This window comes from Esox lucius, chromosome 6, assembly GCF_011004845.1.
Source record: "Esox lucius isolate fEsoLuc1 chromosome 6, fEsoLuc1.pri, whole genome shotgun sequence".
NCBI classification, from domain to species: domain Eukaryota; kingdom Metazoa; phylum Chordata; class Actinopteri; order Esociformes; family Esocidae; genus Esox; species Esox lucius.
Window position 1 is genome coordinate 23,183,091 of NC_047574.1, and position 19,173 is coordinate 23,202,263.

General features: G+C 37.4%; 1 protein-coding gene across 1 annotated transcript in view; it reads left to right on the top strand.

Moving 5' to 3' along the window:
- The first annotated feature begins 6,850 nt into the window (after positions 1–6,850).
- Positions 6,851–19,173, top strand: part of atp6v1ba (ATPase, H+ transporting, lysosomal, V1 subunit B, member a) — a 39,918-nt gene continuing 27,595 nt past the window's right edge. Inside the window, exon 1 of the mRNA XM_010892252.5 lies at positions 6,851–7,065. Within this exon, the coding sequence (XP_010890554.1) occupies positions 6,960–7,065 (106 nt within the window). The 5' untranslated portion in view covers positions 6,851–6,959. The remainder of the gene's footprint in view (positions 7,066–19,173) is intronic.

Sequence of the window (19,173 nt, forward strand, 5' to 3'; positions counted from 1 at the left end):
TCTTGATATTCTTCTTAATCATTGCGCAAAGTCAGACATCTGTTCTCAATCTTTCAATATATTTTAGAATAATTCCGACAAACCCTGTTAGGAATCAAAAAGAAATGTTGTGTCTCTTGCTGATACTAATATACATGTGTTCCACTGAGTTTTTTATGATTTATCACTAACAAATACTTGTTTTGGTCATCATTTTGAATTTCACACCAAATGATACAGTCACACCATAGCATGAACCACAACACATTACAATTAGTCAATGCAAAAACTTGTATTATATGCATTTAACATAAAAAACTAAAAACTTTTTAAGAACAATCACACAAAGGTGTGAAACACTTGGACTTGGACACAGGACTAGTGAAGAACCATTTCTAGAGAGGAACACACTAATAAAGAATAGTATCACAGGTATTTGTGTACAGTTAAGTCTGTTGAATATTAACTACTGGTAAGCATGGAGTTCTCATAACTACCCCTAGGTAAATCAGTCATATAAACAAGTTAAGGTTAGTAGTAAGTGTGACAAATGGTGTAGGTACAGTCTTCTTCAGTGGGTCCTAATGTAAAATAACAGGCTACTTTGACTGTGAGAGGTCTGCTAAAAGAAGAAAATGAATAACAACCTGATTAGCAAGCCGTTCAAGACCGTCCCGTCTATATAACTAGGCTTTTGCCTGGATAACTTGTTTTCATGTGATTATAGACAAAAAAAAGTGTTAAAAGTACAAAACATGCATTAAGCTTAGCTATTAGTAATAAAATAAAATAATAAATTGTTAGCTCAAATTAATAATTGCTCTGTGTGAAAGAAAATACAGTAAATATCATATATTTCCTGTACCTATTACTGATCAAGAAAAACCTGTCACATAATATGATATAGTGTCACACCATATGAGGTTTCATGCACATAGCACAAGATTGGGCCTTGTGGTTATGTGCTAGCTTCCTAGATTTAAATGCAATAATGACAAAAAAAGTAATTTATCTTTGTCATTTTTATGTAAAAAGTAACATTTTATGTCACACTAAACGACTTGGAAAGGGTACTGAATTACAAGAGACAACTCACATTGTAACCCTTCCATGTCCTACTAAGGTTTTTTCAGTACTGTCTGGTTGAATAAGTACTCCTCCTCCTCAAGGGTCTACGAACAATTGCCTGTTTCAATATCATCGTTACAATATAGTGTCACACCGTATGATATCCATTTTAGAGACAACATATTTTTAATCAGAACTGATTCAAAATATTATGCCTGGACTCACAAATAGTCCTGTTATCCTTCTGTCCTTAATTGAGGAGAATTGCATTGATTTTGCTTAGTTTTATTCAAGTTTAAACTATGTGAAATGTGCTTGGAATGGAATAAGGTTACGGATGCTGTCAACCAGCGTGGGAAACGTAACAGAACATTTTCCACCATAAGCTAGCTAATATGATACTGTTGTTAACTAGCTAGCATACATTTTCACAAATGAATAGCTGCCTCCTCCTCGCAATTGCTTAACATATACATTTCAGAGGAAACATGCGGACAGAATTGTATTCAATCATTTTGAGCCATTTACTATGGAAGTATATAGCTAACTTAATTAAAATGTTAATGCAATCCCACATTGCATTTTCATTTTCCACTTTTGCCTGCATTATTTCAGTCAATATGAATATTAAAATGCAATCATGTGATGAATTTGCCAATGCTAACCGGTCAATTATTAGTATTCACAGAGAATTCAGCTACATTTTCAATTAGATTTTCTACTCTGTCATGAGCATCTGACCAGGAAATCAAATTGCTTTCAATATGATCTGTGAAATCCAACATTACTTGCACTAGACTTGTTGCCTTTGTACAGCATTGTACCCATACATTTATGATTGTAGCCTACCTATTTCCAATTGGCACATTAAACAGTGTCCCACCTTCAGAATGGCCGTAGAACATGAAAATGCAATCGCATTGCAATGTCATTTTGATTAAATTAGGAAAACAGTGTTAGAGCATGGAAATTCAATTGCAAAGGATGGCACTGTTTTTCACTGTTCACATTAGTATTAACATTTTAATTATGTTAACCACAAAGCGGGGCATGACTTTGAATATGAAATGCCAAATGGCTTTTTATTAACATTTTAATATTGTCAGCGAATGTGCATACCAATACATGAAAAATCGAAGGGAAATCACATGATTGCATTTTTATTTTTATATTGACTGAAATGATGCAGGCAAAATTGGAAAATGAAAATCCAATGTGGGATTGCATTAACATTTGTTTTGAATTAACTAAATGCTTCCATAATTTACAGAGTTAAGACGTTTACCAAGTTGTATTTCAGAAGAGGTAGCTAGCAAGCTAACCTATATGGATCACTGGGGCTTTCTATGTCAAAATAACATGTCATATAATGTTTTTATTTGATGTGTCAATTACCAAAATTACTATATAATGTTGTGTGCATTGAATTTGGAATAGCTTGTGTAAGCCTTAGCTTGGTACCATACTGGCACTATTGCAACCAGCCTAAAAACAATAATTTTGTTAGGGTTTGTGCCAATATGAGCCCGTATATTATCAAAACCACTCAAGTTAAAGAAAAATAGTTTATTTGGACTGCAGCTTTATGTAATACAAATGAAGCTACTAACAGCTTGGTTAAAAATAAGTCATTAGTTATTCAATCAACTAACACTAATTGAGGATCCAACATATCAGTTACATTAAATGTTATCAAGTAACAAAATGTACAGTGGCCTCATTTAAAGTAATACAATGACCTATTGAAAATAGCAGCACTACATTCGCAGCTATGAATATTCCAGGTAGCTGTGTAACACAGTGTTTGGGTGAAATCATATCTTTTGATCCCATTGTAACATACTCTAAAAAATTTGATATTTTTAAAACAAGGGCAATGCTCCTGTGGGCGGGAACCCCTTCAGTATCATTCACTTGCTATTGTTTGCATGAAGTCTTAAACATTTGGATAGGCTTTCCATGGGTTACTAGAATGGGTTGTGTCGTCAGCTTCAACTCTGCTGAGCTTACCCACTTCAATTTCTAGTGCTTTTTCTGCAAAGAGCTAGTGCGTGCGTGTGTGTCAGTCAGGTAGATGGTAGCAGTATAAAACCATCACATTCGTTTCCAACCTATTGTGCTGGACATGTGGCTTGAAGTGAGACAGGAACAGTACCGTTCTTGCCTATCACTCAAAATAAGTGATAATGCACTATCCACAACATTGACTGAGTTTGAGGCACATGTGGTTAAGGCAATCTGTAGCCAGTACTAAATCAAGGCAAGCTAGGATTACAATGCACTAGCAGATCATTGATTTTGACAAATCCCCATCTCATACAATATACCTCATGTAGTATACCTGGACCTGGCTGTAGGGTAGCTGTGTTGAAAATTATGCAAGGTTTCAGACAATGTCCCTTTGTTTTGAAATTACAAAATGAATTCTAAATTTAGAAGTCATGAGTTGAAGTCATGAGATTACAGTCAACAATGCATGTTGCTGTTCTCTCATAATCTGCTAGTACTGTAGCATAGCTGAAAAAACAGAATGTCAATAAAAAAAGTTCAAAATTAATAAAATATTTCCTCTGTCTAGCATAACTGACACTGAACAAGAATGTAGCACCCCAATGGCCTGCTTTTAGGGACCATTAAAACTGTAGGGCCTTAATATACAATTGGAGTCAAAAGGTACACATTCTTGGAGATCTCAAGGTCCCTGAAATACATTTCCAGTAAGAAATGTGAAAGAAAATCTAGACAATCACATTGTGATTTTGAAATACACAATTTATCAAATAGGTGTGTGCTCGTGGAAAATGTTCACCTTTGTCCAAAAGGCCTGAAAATCATTTGATCATCATCATTCTTGAATTCTTGAAAGTCAGGCAAGGAAACGTTGACACTGTCACTTCTATTATATACAGGTTCTTAGGGTGTATTTGTATGTTTTTGCACTGAGACCAACACACTTTAAATCACATGCTATGCATTGAAGGAAGCTGCAAGCTAACAAGCTTGCTTTTTTCAGTTACAGTCCAAGGATTCTTAGAAGTTAAAAGATCGTTGCTGTGACTTGTCAAGCTTCTGTGGAGACATTTGAAGGTAGGCAAGCTCTATTGTATTTCAGCGACAAACCATGCAGGGGTGCATATGCTGAAAAATGCATTCTGGGATTAGAGAAAACAGAGTATCTAAGCATCAACATTTGGCAGGGGGAAGAAAGTTGAGACTATCCAACAGTGGCCAAAGACCTAAGCCAAGTCACAGCCATAACTCTAAAGACCCAGCCAGATGGATGAGACAGAATGTGCCTTACAGAATTTGACAGATGACCTGTGCTCTAGACCTGTCTTGGTGATGCATAACTTTGGGAGAAAGATAGTGATTTATCAGTCCAACCTTGTCCCAAGAAATACAAGGTGAAGAACATCTCATCCTTTATATAATCAGAAAGCTATGGACTAGTGTAGAAAAAATTTAGAAAACAGCATCTAGGGTTGCAGTGGTCATTGATGAAGTTGAAATACTACCTTATGGGAGAACACTTTAATATCACTCTGGACACCAACCATGCTCCTCTAGTCGGAATGTCCTGGAACAAGGAAACCAGTAATAAGAGTTGCTAGGTCGGTAACCTCACTTAAACAATTTTGTTTTTCTGTTGTCTACAGGTCTCTGTCAAAACTCAACCCTACCCCAGCAGTTGGCCTTTTCCCATCAGAATGCTCTTTAGAAGAGGGACATATATATTTGTAGGCATTTATGCTTTATTAATACAGACAATGGGGGGGGGGGAAAGGGAGAGAGCTTTTGCTGAAATAGCAGTAGGCTGAATTTAAACCCATGCTGAATCAGTACAAGTGCACAAGAGGCAGGGGCTTACAATGTTTCTCTATTTTCTCTGTAGCAAGACTAGAAATTCTGAACACTCCAACACTGAGAGGGATACCCAACACAACCCAACTGGACTAAAATTGATAGGACCTGACAGGCCTGAGGAGCAGCATGGAGTAAGGATAAGTCCTAGGTATCTGGTTTTAGTTTTTGTGTGGTTTATGCCATTACCTACATGTCCTGAAACTGTTCCCGGTCTTTAGTACCTTTGTTGTCTGAGTTTGTGTTATTTACTATGGTATTTTGTGAGCCAGCTTTAACTGGCTGTTAAAATAGATTATAGAATGTATAGAATACTATTTTGGAACCACATATACTTTAGTACAGGAAATATTATTAAAACAGTATGTAAATGGTAATAAGTATACTTCACTGTGCTTATTTCCTTCTTTAGTACACTTAGAATATATTATTAAAAATAGTGTTTTAGTACACTAACAATATACGCATTTATTTCAATTATATTATACAGCTCCTGAAAGAATTAAGAGACCACTGCACCGTTTTATTTCCTTTCCAAAAAAGTGGAAAAGGAAGGTTTTGAGTGAGGAACAGAAGGGTTAAAATTAAGAGACCACTGCAAATTGAACGCTCCTGTTCCTCACTCAAAACTTTCCTTATCAACTTTTTTGGAAAGGAATGAAAAAGATGCAGTGTTCTCTTGATTTTTTCCAGAGCTGTATATTTGCTATTTTTATTTTGCTTGTGCCATTTGGCTCTGTTGTAACAAAATGTGTGGTCTCTGTGTTGTCACTTTGGATAGAAATGTCTGTTAGCAAGGCAATTTAAGTGAAGCATCAAAAATACACTAGCAACTTCATTTTGAGTAAATGTTTATAGGAATAATTTGTTGAATGCAGCACGTCTATGATCTTGTCCATATCTTATTTTAGAGTATACTTTATACATGTATTATCTGGATGGTTTGAACTCTGAATGATTATTTGCTGAAAATGATGGTATGGGACCATATACTACTGGCATGGTAAAACATGTTTTACTCTGGTAATTTGATTCATAATCAGTTCATAAAATAACAATAAGGAATCTCTGTGTTTGTGGCATATGCCCAATATACCATGGTTGAGGGTTGTATCCAGGTAATTAGCTGTGGTACAGTGGAATATACTACATCCCCATGTGCCCAATTTATTTAATACATATAGGACTTTCTACTATACAAACATAGTTAATTCATATGTTTATAAAAATTTGCAGTAGACAAACCAGTTTCAAATATATTGGTTTAACAAATGTTTCACTTATTTTTAGTAAAAAGTAGTCAGATAATAGTAACGTATTTTAACAACAGTGTAGAGAATAATTTCAAGTAAAAGTAATGAGAATGGAGTGTAATTGAGAATGGAACCAAAGCAATGAAAGAGAACTGTATTGCTGTGTTAAGCAACATCTTTTTAAGAAATTGATTAACTTCTCTGACATTTTCATGAACTTTCCATTAATATTATGCATTTCAGTCAGTGTGAATAATAGGTTTATCTCTGTCAAATAAAAAATCAGGTGTAACAGCTTTTTCTGTGTGTTTATTTAGGTAATGGCAACAGCCTATAGTTTTCTTTTACATAGCCAAATGATCACGTTTAATCACGTTTCTGATACCAACGTGTGCTAAAACAGAAAGTTGCTTAAACATGGGACTTCATTTAATAACATAATATTTGTTTTACCTCCCATTTTGGGATGGATGTGTAATATGTTTATTAATAGTGCATAATCTATCTGTAGAACCATTAACAATTCAACATTTCAATTCAATTTTGCTGTACTCTGGCATAAAATGTTTTTTAGATAGCCTACCCTTGCTCTTAGGCTAAGCATATCTACTGCTTATACACTGAGACGCGCGCCCACAACTGAAAAAATACGATGTGAACGCGCACTCTGTCGTGACTTCCTGTAAACTCAAACATCCGGCTTCCAGTGTCATATGACTCAGTGTCATTTAATACGGTCAGCTACCTGCAAGTCGACTCAATACTGTAGCTCAAGTAGCGTGTTTCTTTTATTTAATTATGGCAACATTAGTGGGAAACAGGACAGTGGACATGAACGGCCCAGCTGCGGCAAGGACACACACACAGGCTGTGACCAGAAACTACATCTCACAGCCAAGGCTAAGTACGTACCTACTACTACTACTAGCAAGCAGAAGCTTAACAGCTGATTGTCCAAAGCTTGCTAGCTAGTTAACCTAGCTCTGGCATGTATGCTTGAACACAAATGCTACTCTACGGTATCTGAAAAATAGCAATATGAAATGCAGTTTGCGTTGGTGCAGCCGACACGGCTAAGCAAAGTTTTAATAAGGCGACCAGAGGTATAGCTAGCCTATGCGGAACTGTCTTGCAAAATTATCCAAATTATATTCTCTACTGTATTACATTAAATATAAAAAATGTGATATTAATGTTATTACAAACTGGTTTGGTTATGCTTATAACTATTTAGCAACGTTTACTGTCTTGATCAGTCTTCCATCGGTAATGCTAACTTTAAGAACCTAAGACAGCGACCCTAGTAGCTACGCTAGTTCAGTCAGCTGACTGCCCATGACGGAAAGAAAATGAGTAACCGAGCAGCGGTAAGGAAATAAAAACTAGTTTCCTCTTATTTTCTGCATCTTTCGGCTTTCCTTCATATGACAAAATGTTAATGTTTTTATTGTTGAAATAGTTGCTAGGATGAACATACTCTACCTAGGAGTGACAGATGGATTGATCATCTGACTCGTGACGTAATCACGAGACTGTGCCTACAGCTGAAATGTCATGCGTTCATTCATTTTTCATTTATATATTTCCTCTTGCCATCCTAGCTATATACGTGTATACATCTTAGACATGTTTCTCAATTACTTTTATTACTTGCAGTGTAGTAGACAATGTCCTGTCTGGTACTGTTCTAAAATATCTATTAACGTTTGTTTCCAACATGTCACAGAGCCAACTGCAGTTTGGGTATTGAATAAAATATTGTTAGTAGTAGAAAACCCTGTAATTCGTTTAGAAGCTACAGCAAAATAAATCTTGACATTTTACAGTGTTCACAAATGTCATATATATTGTATAATTAAAGAGAATTAACCCAGATAGAACTTTACATTAAATATCTGTTTTACCCATGCCTCCTGTAAGACAGCAATTGTTAATCTGTAGTGCCACAGGGAGCACATTGGTGTAATATGAAGCTTTACCACTTGGTCTGTAATATGAGTAGGGTTTTAATTCTTATAAATGTTTCTGCATTGAAACACAAGATAAACTTTTTGTTTTACCCATTGTTAACTATAATAAACTCTGCATGTATCAATGTTTCACAGTTGAATCTTTACACCTATTGGAGTTGGTTTAAACAGCGAAATGCAGGTAGTAGGCAATATAATCATTCACAGTCTTCAGTGAGGTTGGGGTCGACAATCTATCACCATAGCTGTTATGGAGACGTTATTAATATAATGTAGTGTAATTTGCTCAATGATTCTTGTTTCCTTTTTAAAATGCCGCCATTTGTTTAAGTCAGGCCCTCAGAAGAGGTACCGGGATATGCATTGTCAATTGCCATATGTATTATTTTCCCTGTCCAAATTAAATGGATAACAATTGGTGGTAAATGGTGACTTATTAATTGTTGATTGACAGGGAAGGTATGGTTTGTTTCTGATTTCACTATCACACTAGTTTCATGTCATTTAGTGTTTTTCATAGTTTTCTAAAACTGCATTACATCCCCAGGGAGATACACAGCAGAATGAATTGGCATATTCATTTCTTACCTCCCCCTGCTGCGATTTAAGACATTCTTTCAAAATGGAGACTTCTAGTGGTTTCTGCTTGGACCAAGGCTTAGTCTTCAACACATAGATGTTGACTAGGAGCCTTGCTCAGATGATATTCCATTCATTACAATGTGCCTGGATACAGAGTACAGAAAGACATTGCCTGTTTGGCAATGGCATGCCCTGAATGTCAGGTAATGTCTTAAAGTTAGCTGGCATAACCAATAACCTTACAATTTATATTCATATGCACCTCAAAACATTGGCTATGAACTGAATGATTCATTTCAGTCAGTCATCGCTGGTTATTCTCATGTTAATTCAAGTGACCTGCTAATTGCAAAGTAAAAAGCATTTAGGCCTACTGTCTCTTGTTTATTAAATATTTAGCTTGTCTCTAACCCTTGTTCCCTAAAGGAGCACACTTGAACTCACAATCAATCAATCAATCAAATTTATTACAAAGCCCTTTTTACAACAGCAGTTCTCACAAAGTGCTTTACAGAGACACCCGGCCTTAAACCCCAAGGAGCAAACCACAGTAGTGTTGGATTTCAGTGGCTAGGAAAAACTCCCTAAGAAGGCTGAATTTTAGGAAGAAACCTAGAGAGGACCCAGGCTCAGAGGGGTGACCAGTCCTCTTCTGGCTGTGCCGGGTGAGCTATTTAGAGTCCAATTAGAATAATAAACAGATTTCTCTGGGCTAAATCCAGAGTCTATTTGATTATAGACTAGATCAAAAGTATGACCTAGTCTAGAAGGTCATACTTCTAGAAATAACACCTTCCAAGGCCCATGTGTGCTCATGCTGTTGTCAGTTTAGCCAACGACAATGGGTAGAACAAGCCGACAAAGACTTCCGTTTCTCCTCCTTTTTCCAAATAGCTTATTGCTGTATACTGATTTCACTCTGCTAAGCTAGTCTGGGTTCCATTAAAGGTTTGTATGCTTCCAGTAGACAGGAAGCTAGCTTCCAATATTGTATGTAAATGTGTTTCCCTGAAGGAGGAAATTGAGTATGATGCATTGACCCCGCAAGGCCATCAAGGTGCAATGAAAAGCAGGAAAAACCAACAACCACTAGGCCCGGGTATAGGTTATCGCCAGCTTTGTGCTGTGAATGCCTATACCTAATCTGCTCGAGTGACCTTTAATACATTTAATGAGCTTTTGACAGAAGGTTTTGCCTAATAACTGAAAAGGTAACATGTATTTTTCTGACACTAGTATTGCTATTACTTCATGGTCCAGTCTAAATATGTGCACATGCGCTTAGAGACACTTGCTTATTGAAAAGCCCAGGTATTTTTCTGATATTGCTAGTTTGCTTGTCCGGGGTAACATGGGCATGCTAAAGGAATGTTATGTTAGTGTTCAAACCCATTTATCTGTGTGGAGACATGGTCCAATGGTAACGCTCCTGACTCCGTGCGCATATGCAGCTTCCCGCTGTAGACCAGGGTTCAATATCTTCTCCCCCCCTTTAAATCAGTGTCTCCAGCTGTCTTCCTCTGATTCCTACTGCCATTTTTTATGTAACCGGAGCAACAAGGAAACGCTAAGAAACCACACAACTTCGTCTCCCCAATGCTGTCCTTAGCAGCAGTCTGGGCTAAAGAAATGACATGAGCATTAGGCGTGTGTATGTCTGTGGATGCGCCCCGTACGCTGTGGTTGAGAATCAAGGGTTTCAGGTCCGTCTATGGTTCTCAAACCACATTACAAATGTCTCTCCTAGCTATTTCTGCAAACAGGTACTACCTGTAATATAAGATTGTGAGGCAATGTTTGTGCCATGTTTGCACTTTATCTAATATGGTATGTATATAGTATATAATCTTCCTGGATTAGTGTTGGGTCTTCTGCCCTCCCCCCAGAAAAACACATCTTCAGTAACTGCAGGCAATATGTTTTTGTGCTGTACCGCAACTGTACCGAACAGTGACCCTCAAACCCCTATACCTACCGTGGGTTAGGTGTTCGGTTGCACCCCTAGTTTGGTGCTTTAAGAGTGTCAGAAGAAAGAATGGACTAAAAGCCTCATAGCAAACACGAAGAAAATGACTTAATGGAGCTGAGGCCTTCTGAAAGCTAAGGCGAAGATGCTGCTTTGCGTAATAACCCTATACGCACCCCCATCCTACTTTTCAAATGTCCCTTCTAATGTTGGCATGCCAGATTGCACCATTTTCCATTCTCATCAAACCTCATCGTGAACAGCCTTCATTCAGAATGCATGCTGATAGTCTGGGCAGCAATTTGAACACACAAATGATGAATGATAACCTATAGCAATCTTTAGAAAACAGTTTATCCCTCTCTCTGTCCTGTTTGCGTTTTTGTTATTTTATTATTTGTTGAACTAGTATGAAAATGGTTTTTTCATTAATCTTAAGATGGAATGTTATATGTTCAATGCATTCTATGATAGTTATCTTACTTGCTGGAACATAGTGTACCTGCCATAGGCCCAGTTTTATTGAGGGAGCTTGGTGGGTAGAATATACCTGTACCTTCGGAGACTTGGTTCAAATCATTTCTGAGGTACTGTAGTTATATATATGTAACTAAGACTATAAGATCACAGTGTAGCAATGCTTTGAAGTGCTTCAGTAACCTAATAGACGGCCAGGTGCTCTTGGAAATTGAGGAGAACATACCCATAGAGGTGTGCAGTCATTCTTTGACTTTGTATTGATGTCCTTTGTCTCTCATGTTTGTTGCAACTTAAGCGATTAACCCAGTAGACTGCTTCCCATTGTTTTTGTTGCAAATAGAACATTTTATAAAAAGACACTGTGCAAGGCCGTTTTCGTAAAGAAGCAATTAATGTTAATGAATGTAGTACACTAATGATAAACAAATGCCTCAGATGTCACAATTAATGTCATATTTCTATGTACAAAACCCAACCTAATCTAATTTCTTTGAACAATGATTTCTCTTTTAGTAATTATGTTATGTTAATGTTACTGGCTTGTTGGAGAAAGAATGGTTCTGTGGGCATTTTCCTGGTCATATGAGAGAATTTAAATGTTGACTAAGAACGTGTCATACTTTTGTTGCATTTGTAAATGGAGAAATCAATCCAAATGTGTTGAGAGATCCTTCACATGCCTTCCTAGCCATATGAAGAAGTGGGAGGCCAGCTTATTTTCTATGTCAAGAAATCCCCTTCGTTGCTACATTGATCACTTCCTCCAAGATTAGAAAAAGTGATTTCCTCTCAGTAATTTTCAGATATGATGAAACTCGCGTAGCGTGAGCACACAGCACATGAATCAGTGATGGACTGTGGATTGTGAGGCCTGATGGCAACACAACACAAAGATATGAAATCAAGAAAAGGGAAAACCAAATATGTTGAGACTCCGTTCACCATCGTCTCTTGCTCGCTGTAGGAGTCTTTGGGCTCCTCAGGCTGTGCCCCATCACCTCGGACGTCTTTTGGGAAGCAAACCAATACAGGATGTTGTTACAATGCTTATCCTTCGGCAGATCCTGGCCCTCTTTTTATAGTTGCCCATACTGAACCTGAAGAGAGTTAAGGGTGGAGCCTCCAGAAAGTTCTGGTTTCTGCTAGTGCTTTCCCTTGGCATGCTGTTTGTGACCTCCAATTACCACACGCCCTCTGTTAGCGGGGAGAAGATATGGCAACCCCGAGCTGCAGTTACTTTGTGATTATCATCACGCCACGTTTCAATATTTCGCATTACACTGTTAAGCATTGTGTTAAACTGACTAACGTTTCTTAAGTTTACCTCCACCACAAATAGCATCTATGAACTGTAAGGTTTTGCCACTGGCCGTTTTAACAGCTTTTTAGCCAGTAATAGGCTTACTAGCATCAAACTTACTACTTGAAATAGACTTAAGATTTTAGCAACTTCTAGTGAGACTAAATATGAACTTAACACAGCCAAAGCTATTTCATGGCACAAAAGCATTTTTTTTTGTGAATGACATTGATACAATAACTATCAATATAGGTAACGGTAACTGACTTTTTAGTCGTGTAAAGATGAGAGAATTGTGGAAACCTCACATTTTTTACTGCCCACAGGTTCTTAGTCTCGCCTATATTATACCAAAAATCATGCACGGATGCGTACTTTGAAAATCCACCAGAAATAGACGCAATATAAGCAGTTTTATTTTAGGCTTAATATAACGTAGCTACTGAAGGTTATAGCCAGCAAAGTTTTTGTCTGTCCTGACCCAAAAAGTATGGACTGATGCGTACTTCAAAAAGAAATCCAGATATAGTCGCAATATAATTGTGAATAGTTTATTTTAGGCTTACTATAACGCAGCTACTGAAGGTTGTAGCCAGCGAAGGTTTTATCTATCTGGAACAAATCCTAATGCCTAATATGCTTTAACTGTGACAAGGATCGAATGTGGGACCTATTGGTTGCAGGTCCACGTCTCTAACCACTATGTTATTTTCAGACAGACAGACATGCGCTTCTCGGTTGGCAGTTTTTTTGGTTGGCAGTTTTTTTTTTTATCTTTAGCCTTAGGTATGGTGTTTTTTTTCCCCTCATTAATTGTCATTTAAACAACAATCTACCATTGGTGGCATTTTACAAAGGAAGGAGTGCCACGATAATATTGTTGCTATATGCAATTGAAATACAAATATTCTAGATGAACTGAGCTGACATGGTCAAGCATTATTGTTTTAATATTATTTTGGTAAAACATTAACGTGTGTGTGTGTGTGTGTGTGTGTGTGTGTGTGTGTGTGTGTGTGTGTGTGTGTGTGTGTGTGTGTGTGTGTGTGTGTGTGTGTGTGTGTGTGTGTGTGTGTGTGTGTGTGTGTGTGTGTGTGTGTGTGTGTTAACATATCTATTTGACCAAGTTGCGTTGTTTTTGTTAATTTAATTAAATAATATTTGTTAAATGTATTATTTGAATTTTTTTGCTTTTTAACAGAAAAGTCAAGACTAATTAGTTATTGTTTACTAAGCAATGCCGTTTAATGTGACTAACAAATGTAGTTGTTTTTGCTCGTATCTTTTCTTCCTGTGTTGGCTGTGATTTTGCTACAGTATGGGGGAGTGGCATGTTAAAATAATAACAGCGGAAACATTGATGAATTGCATTCCCCTAACCAAATAACACCTTAACTTCATTTTGAATAGGATTGTGATTGGTGGATATGTTTGTGTGACAGTATGAGATCACGTTTTTAGAGCAGACTTTCTGAAGAAGCCTTGCCGTTTCAATGGGGTGACTGTGTCACCATTGTGCACCTTCAACATGTCTGCTGCAGAGGGATGAGAGACATTTGGTTTGTTAAATTGCTGAAAGCCGGTTGGCCTTTTTATTTTATTTTATTGAAGGTATAGGACAAGCTATGACCAGAGGTATGGAACAGGTACATTCAACTTCTGCAGAAAATTGGGCGGTTGTCAAAACAATATGAAAAATATTCTGAAAGAATATCCTGATGGAATTTTCCTTTTTTCACACCATCACTATCAGCTGTCCTTGTACCATAGACTATACAGTATTTCTATGAATTGATTAGAATTTTGTGATCTTACACTGGTTTTACAAGCCAATTATATTTTCTCTGTTCTGTAGGTTGCTTTAATTCCATTGGGCAAGGTCAGTCTTGGCTCTTGTCCCTCTAATAGTATTTTGATTTATTTTCTTTTATTTGTGCTGCACTGTTGGAAATGGCTTATTAACCACCAGTCTAAAACTATTAAATCGTTAAACAATTAGCCTAGACCCACCTATTTTTGCTTTAAAAAATGTGGAAGATTATAATTCATACAGTACAAGTCAATAGTTTTGGTAACCTAATAAGTGTTAAAAAGATACAACTTCATTTCGTATTATAGATAGTAGCCCCCCTTTGCCTTGTGGTCAGCTTTGCACAGCCTATACTTTGATTAGGTCTGCTAATGCTTGTCTGTGGTAGTTTGACACATTTTCTGAATGTTCTTATTTTAATATAACCGTCACCAAAAATGTGACTGTTATTTAAAAAAAGTATGACTTTATCAAAATAGCATGGGCATTCCATTCTTACTCTGTGAGGTCTGGAGGACTGCTGTTTTCAACCCAATAAATGGCACTCAACAGGTGTCCCAGGTTTAAATCGGTTCCTGATTAGAGGGAAGGAATGAAAAATGGTGTAGCTGTGGAACCAGCTTTCCCCATCTTTCTGTCACACTATGAAACTTAAAGATTCTGCAAATAGATGAAGAATTATTCTATGTATATGTTTTTTGCATTTTCTTTCTTTTTTTTTTTTTTTTAATACTGCTGCTCACTATATTGCAGAAATTATCAGAATTGTAATCTTGGGCTCAATATACTTCTACATATTGTTAAATAAACATATTTGGTGTAACTTAAAGTAAGGTATTTTAGACATAAGCCTGACATAAACAGGCTGTGTTTAGGTAGGTTCTTTGGCAGCATATTAAACGTGCAAGACACAGACAGGCAGACTAAATGGAGGTTTAATATTAATGCAAAACAAACTCGCCCAACTCTGTCCAATTATGGATACTGAAGTCAACCATTGTTACCAGATTTATTTAAAAAATGTAGCACAATGACCACTCAACTTGTAAACAATGTCAGAAAGCTGCACTTGGTGTTAAACAGCAAGAGGAGTTCAGACTGGTATTCAATGTGTCTCTATCTTGTCAATCCTAACACAACAGAAACAATGATTTGGGCCTTTATAATTTGTCACTGGTACCATTAATGATTTCACCTGATCTGGAGATTGTTTGGATTTTGGCAACCTGTTTAGCGTTTGAATGTTTTGGGCCAAGTGTTTCACCTTTGCTTGTCACCTCATTAGTCCAGATGTATTTTAACCTTACTAGGACATCTACTGCCACAGTTCTTAGGTTGGAATGAGAGACTCTGGGAGAGCAATACCTTCAGTTTCCCACTTATTGAGATTATACATGCTTAGAACTTTGTTCTCCAGGTTTTGTTTACTCCACTTTGACTCCCTATCTTAGCAATGGTATTTACTTTGGTTTGCTTTTTTGTGTGAAATACATTTTCAACACCCATGTGTGTCTTAGAGATGCCCCTTTGTTTTGATTTGATTGTGAAGGGACTCGTTTGTCCTCTTTACATTTGAGTGACTTGTTGGTTAGGACATCAGCAAAATGTTTGAGATGGGTTTTATTCAAAACTGCCATACTAATGATGACTTATTGTCTTTTATTTATAATATTTAATGCTCACACATCAGTCCTAAAAAGTTCAAACATACTGTACCCATGTAGGGGGATTCACCCTGGTAGTAGGCCTAGTTGAAGGTGTCTAGTGTATTCATTAGGCCTTTCAAGACCTGTGTGTGGAAAGAGCCTAGCCGATCTGATGTTTTATTGAATTGATCCCTTACAGGGGAATTTCACTGTGCCTCATCTACTGAACTGTACTATTTTCTGATGTTAGCAATGATATATTACATCTCCTTAACACAATCGAAAAAGTGTCAAGTTGAATTTCGCCAAAGAATCTGGAACTGTGGGCTCCCTCTTTGTTCGAATGTTTGTAAAATTCCAGAAGTTCCAGCATTCATAGAGGACATGGATGCCATTTCCCTAAAAAAATAGCAATCGGAAAACACAATGTTACTATTTGACGGGAATTTTATATTTGGAAAAATGTTTTTTTTTTTTTACATTAATCATGCCCATGTGGTGTTCTATGCCTGGCGATACTGATTACAAGCAAATGCAGGAAAGGGCTCTTTTGTCTTTTGTTTGTCTGGTGACTGGTGCCTGTACCCATACAGTGAGGGGAAAAAATATTTGATCCCCTGCTGATTTTGTCTGTTTACCTACTAACAAAGAAATGATCAGACTATGATTTTAATGGTAGGTTTATTTGAACAGTGAGAGACAGAAAATCCAGTAAATCCATGTAAAAAAGGTGTCTTTTATACAGGTAACAAGCTGAGAGTAGGAGCACACTCTTAAAGGGATTGCTCCTTATCTCAGCTTGTTACCTGTATAAAAGACACTTGTCCACAGAAGCAATCAATCAATCCGATTCCAAACTCTCCACTATGGCCAAGACCAAATAGCTGTCCAAGGATGTCAGGGACAAGATTGTAGACCTACACAAGGCTGGAATGGGCTACAAGACCATTGCCAAACAGCTTGGTGAGAAGGTGACAACGGTACAATTATTCACAAATGGAAGAAACAAAAGAACTGTCAGTCTCCCTCGGTCTGGGGCTCCATGCAAGATCTCACCTCGTGGAGTTGCAATGATCATAAAAACGGGGAGGAATCAGCCCAGAACTACATGGGTGGATCTTGTCAAAGATCTCAAGTCAGCTGGGACCATAGTCATCAAGAAAACAATTGGTAACACTACGCTGTGAATAACTGAAATCCTGCACCGCCTGCAAGGTCCCCCTGCTCAAGAAAGCACATGCACAGGCCCGTCTAAAGTTTTCCAATGAACATCTGAATGATTCAGAGGAGAACTGGGTGAAAGTGTTGTGGTCAGATGAGACCAAAATCCAGCTCTTAGGCATTAACTCAAATATGTTTTCCCTGACTGTATGTGACAACAACACCGGAAAAAGGCATGTTCACATTTATCTAACTTATACAATGATATCAAACAGTGATGTTAACATACATTTACCAAAAATACATTGTCCACTTTCTATTCTTCTGCCAAGCAAAATGTCATGCTCTATCACTGGTTGCCTAGCAGAGGAAACTGTACTATGAACTGAAGCAGTGTTGTACATGCTGAGTATTTACACAAGTTTACCAGTAGATATGTTTTTCCTATTCATTACATTTTCAGACGCAAATTCATGCTTTCTTAGCATTCCACTCCATCTGATCGGTTTGTTCTACCAAATGTTCACTTGTCAGAACAGTAACTGTGTTTTGGAAGTTTAAAGACTGATTAAACACTCTGGCCTGTACTAAATAATAGACCGGTAGACCGATTACTATGTCAAGCATGGTTAGCACGCATATTTAGTTTTAATGACCTTAGCTTTATTGCTGGGCACAGGTCTCAATCGTTTTTCCTATCTGCATAGTTTTCAATAAACAAGGCTCAAATCAATGGATGTTTTAATGTCAGTAAGTCTACATGTAAAAACATTATGGGACGGTTTTGCAGACACCGAGTTTTCTATTGAACTAGATTTTTTTAGTCCTAGACTAGGCTTAATCTGTGTCTGCGAAACCGGCAATGTATGTTACGTAAAAATGATGCTAGTTACAGATCTCAATAGTTCCCTTCTTAACTTAGCGAAAAGAAGCAGTGATTCCCAGAGCTACTGTTTTAGGAAGATGCAAGGCACAAATTAATATAATGATAAATCACGTTGACTGATATAATTTATAATTTCACCGTAAAATCAGCCTGTGCCAGATGTCTTCAGATGGGTTCTCACTAGTTTAAATATGGTTTAGTCTGGCTTAGACTCGTCTAGGCAGTTTTAATAAAAAATCTGTTACTTCTATACCTATGACAAATCGCTGCATTCCAACATTTACAGATAAAACATTATGAAATGCGTAGTGTGGTCAGACCTTTTTTTTATTTCGCCTTGTTTCATGGGTGATCTAACCTTTTTGCCTTCTTTGTAGTTTAATCTGATTATTTTTGACCAATGACTATTCATCTGGGAAGGGGAATGGGTGGGCTCTAAACTAGACTTTGAGCCAATCCGGCTGTGTATATAAATGTTTGTTCGCGGTCCCAACGTGATCAGACTGAGCATTTCAAAGGCCAAATGTGATTAAAGCAATTATTTAAATATAATGTACTCCAAGGCGATTCTTTCATTGAATAAACAGTGATTTATCAGACATATTAACAATATTAAAATGATAATTACCACATGCTGGACAGGTTTAAGATGCAAATTTAAAATCAACAATCCTTCTACCCAAGGACCCTTCTATGGATTACATTTTGTGAAAAACCACTGAAATCAGTCTTTTGTTGTTTTAGTTTAGTGTGGAATGACCCTATGAGGAGATTCCCTGGTTTCAGGCTTGGGCCAATTAGCATCCTGGCAGCCTGTGAGATGCCCTCTGAGTGTGCTTGTTGTCGGGTAAAATGTGTGATTGTGAGCCACACATCACTGTTACCACCGCTTTGTACCATTTATTCAGCATTTGAATGATGATGCACCCCATCTCTGTCCCAGTACCCCCCAGAGCCCCCTCTTTCAGCTGGGAAATTGAATTGTGTTGGAATGCTCTGTGCCTCTTTTCTCTGGTACTTGAATGGCCCCTTTAGTATTTCACACCAAGGTGTCCTTCAGGGTGCGAGGTCAGGCTACCAAAACAGCTTCTAGTGGCGGATTAGGACCAATTAACATCTTTGTACACAAAGGGCTCTGGCAGCTGAACAGGCCTTAGGGTGACCCACACTGCCGTTGCATGCCAAGCCAGAGGACTGCTGCACTTGAGCTC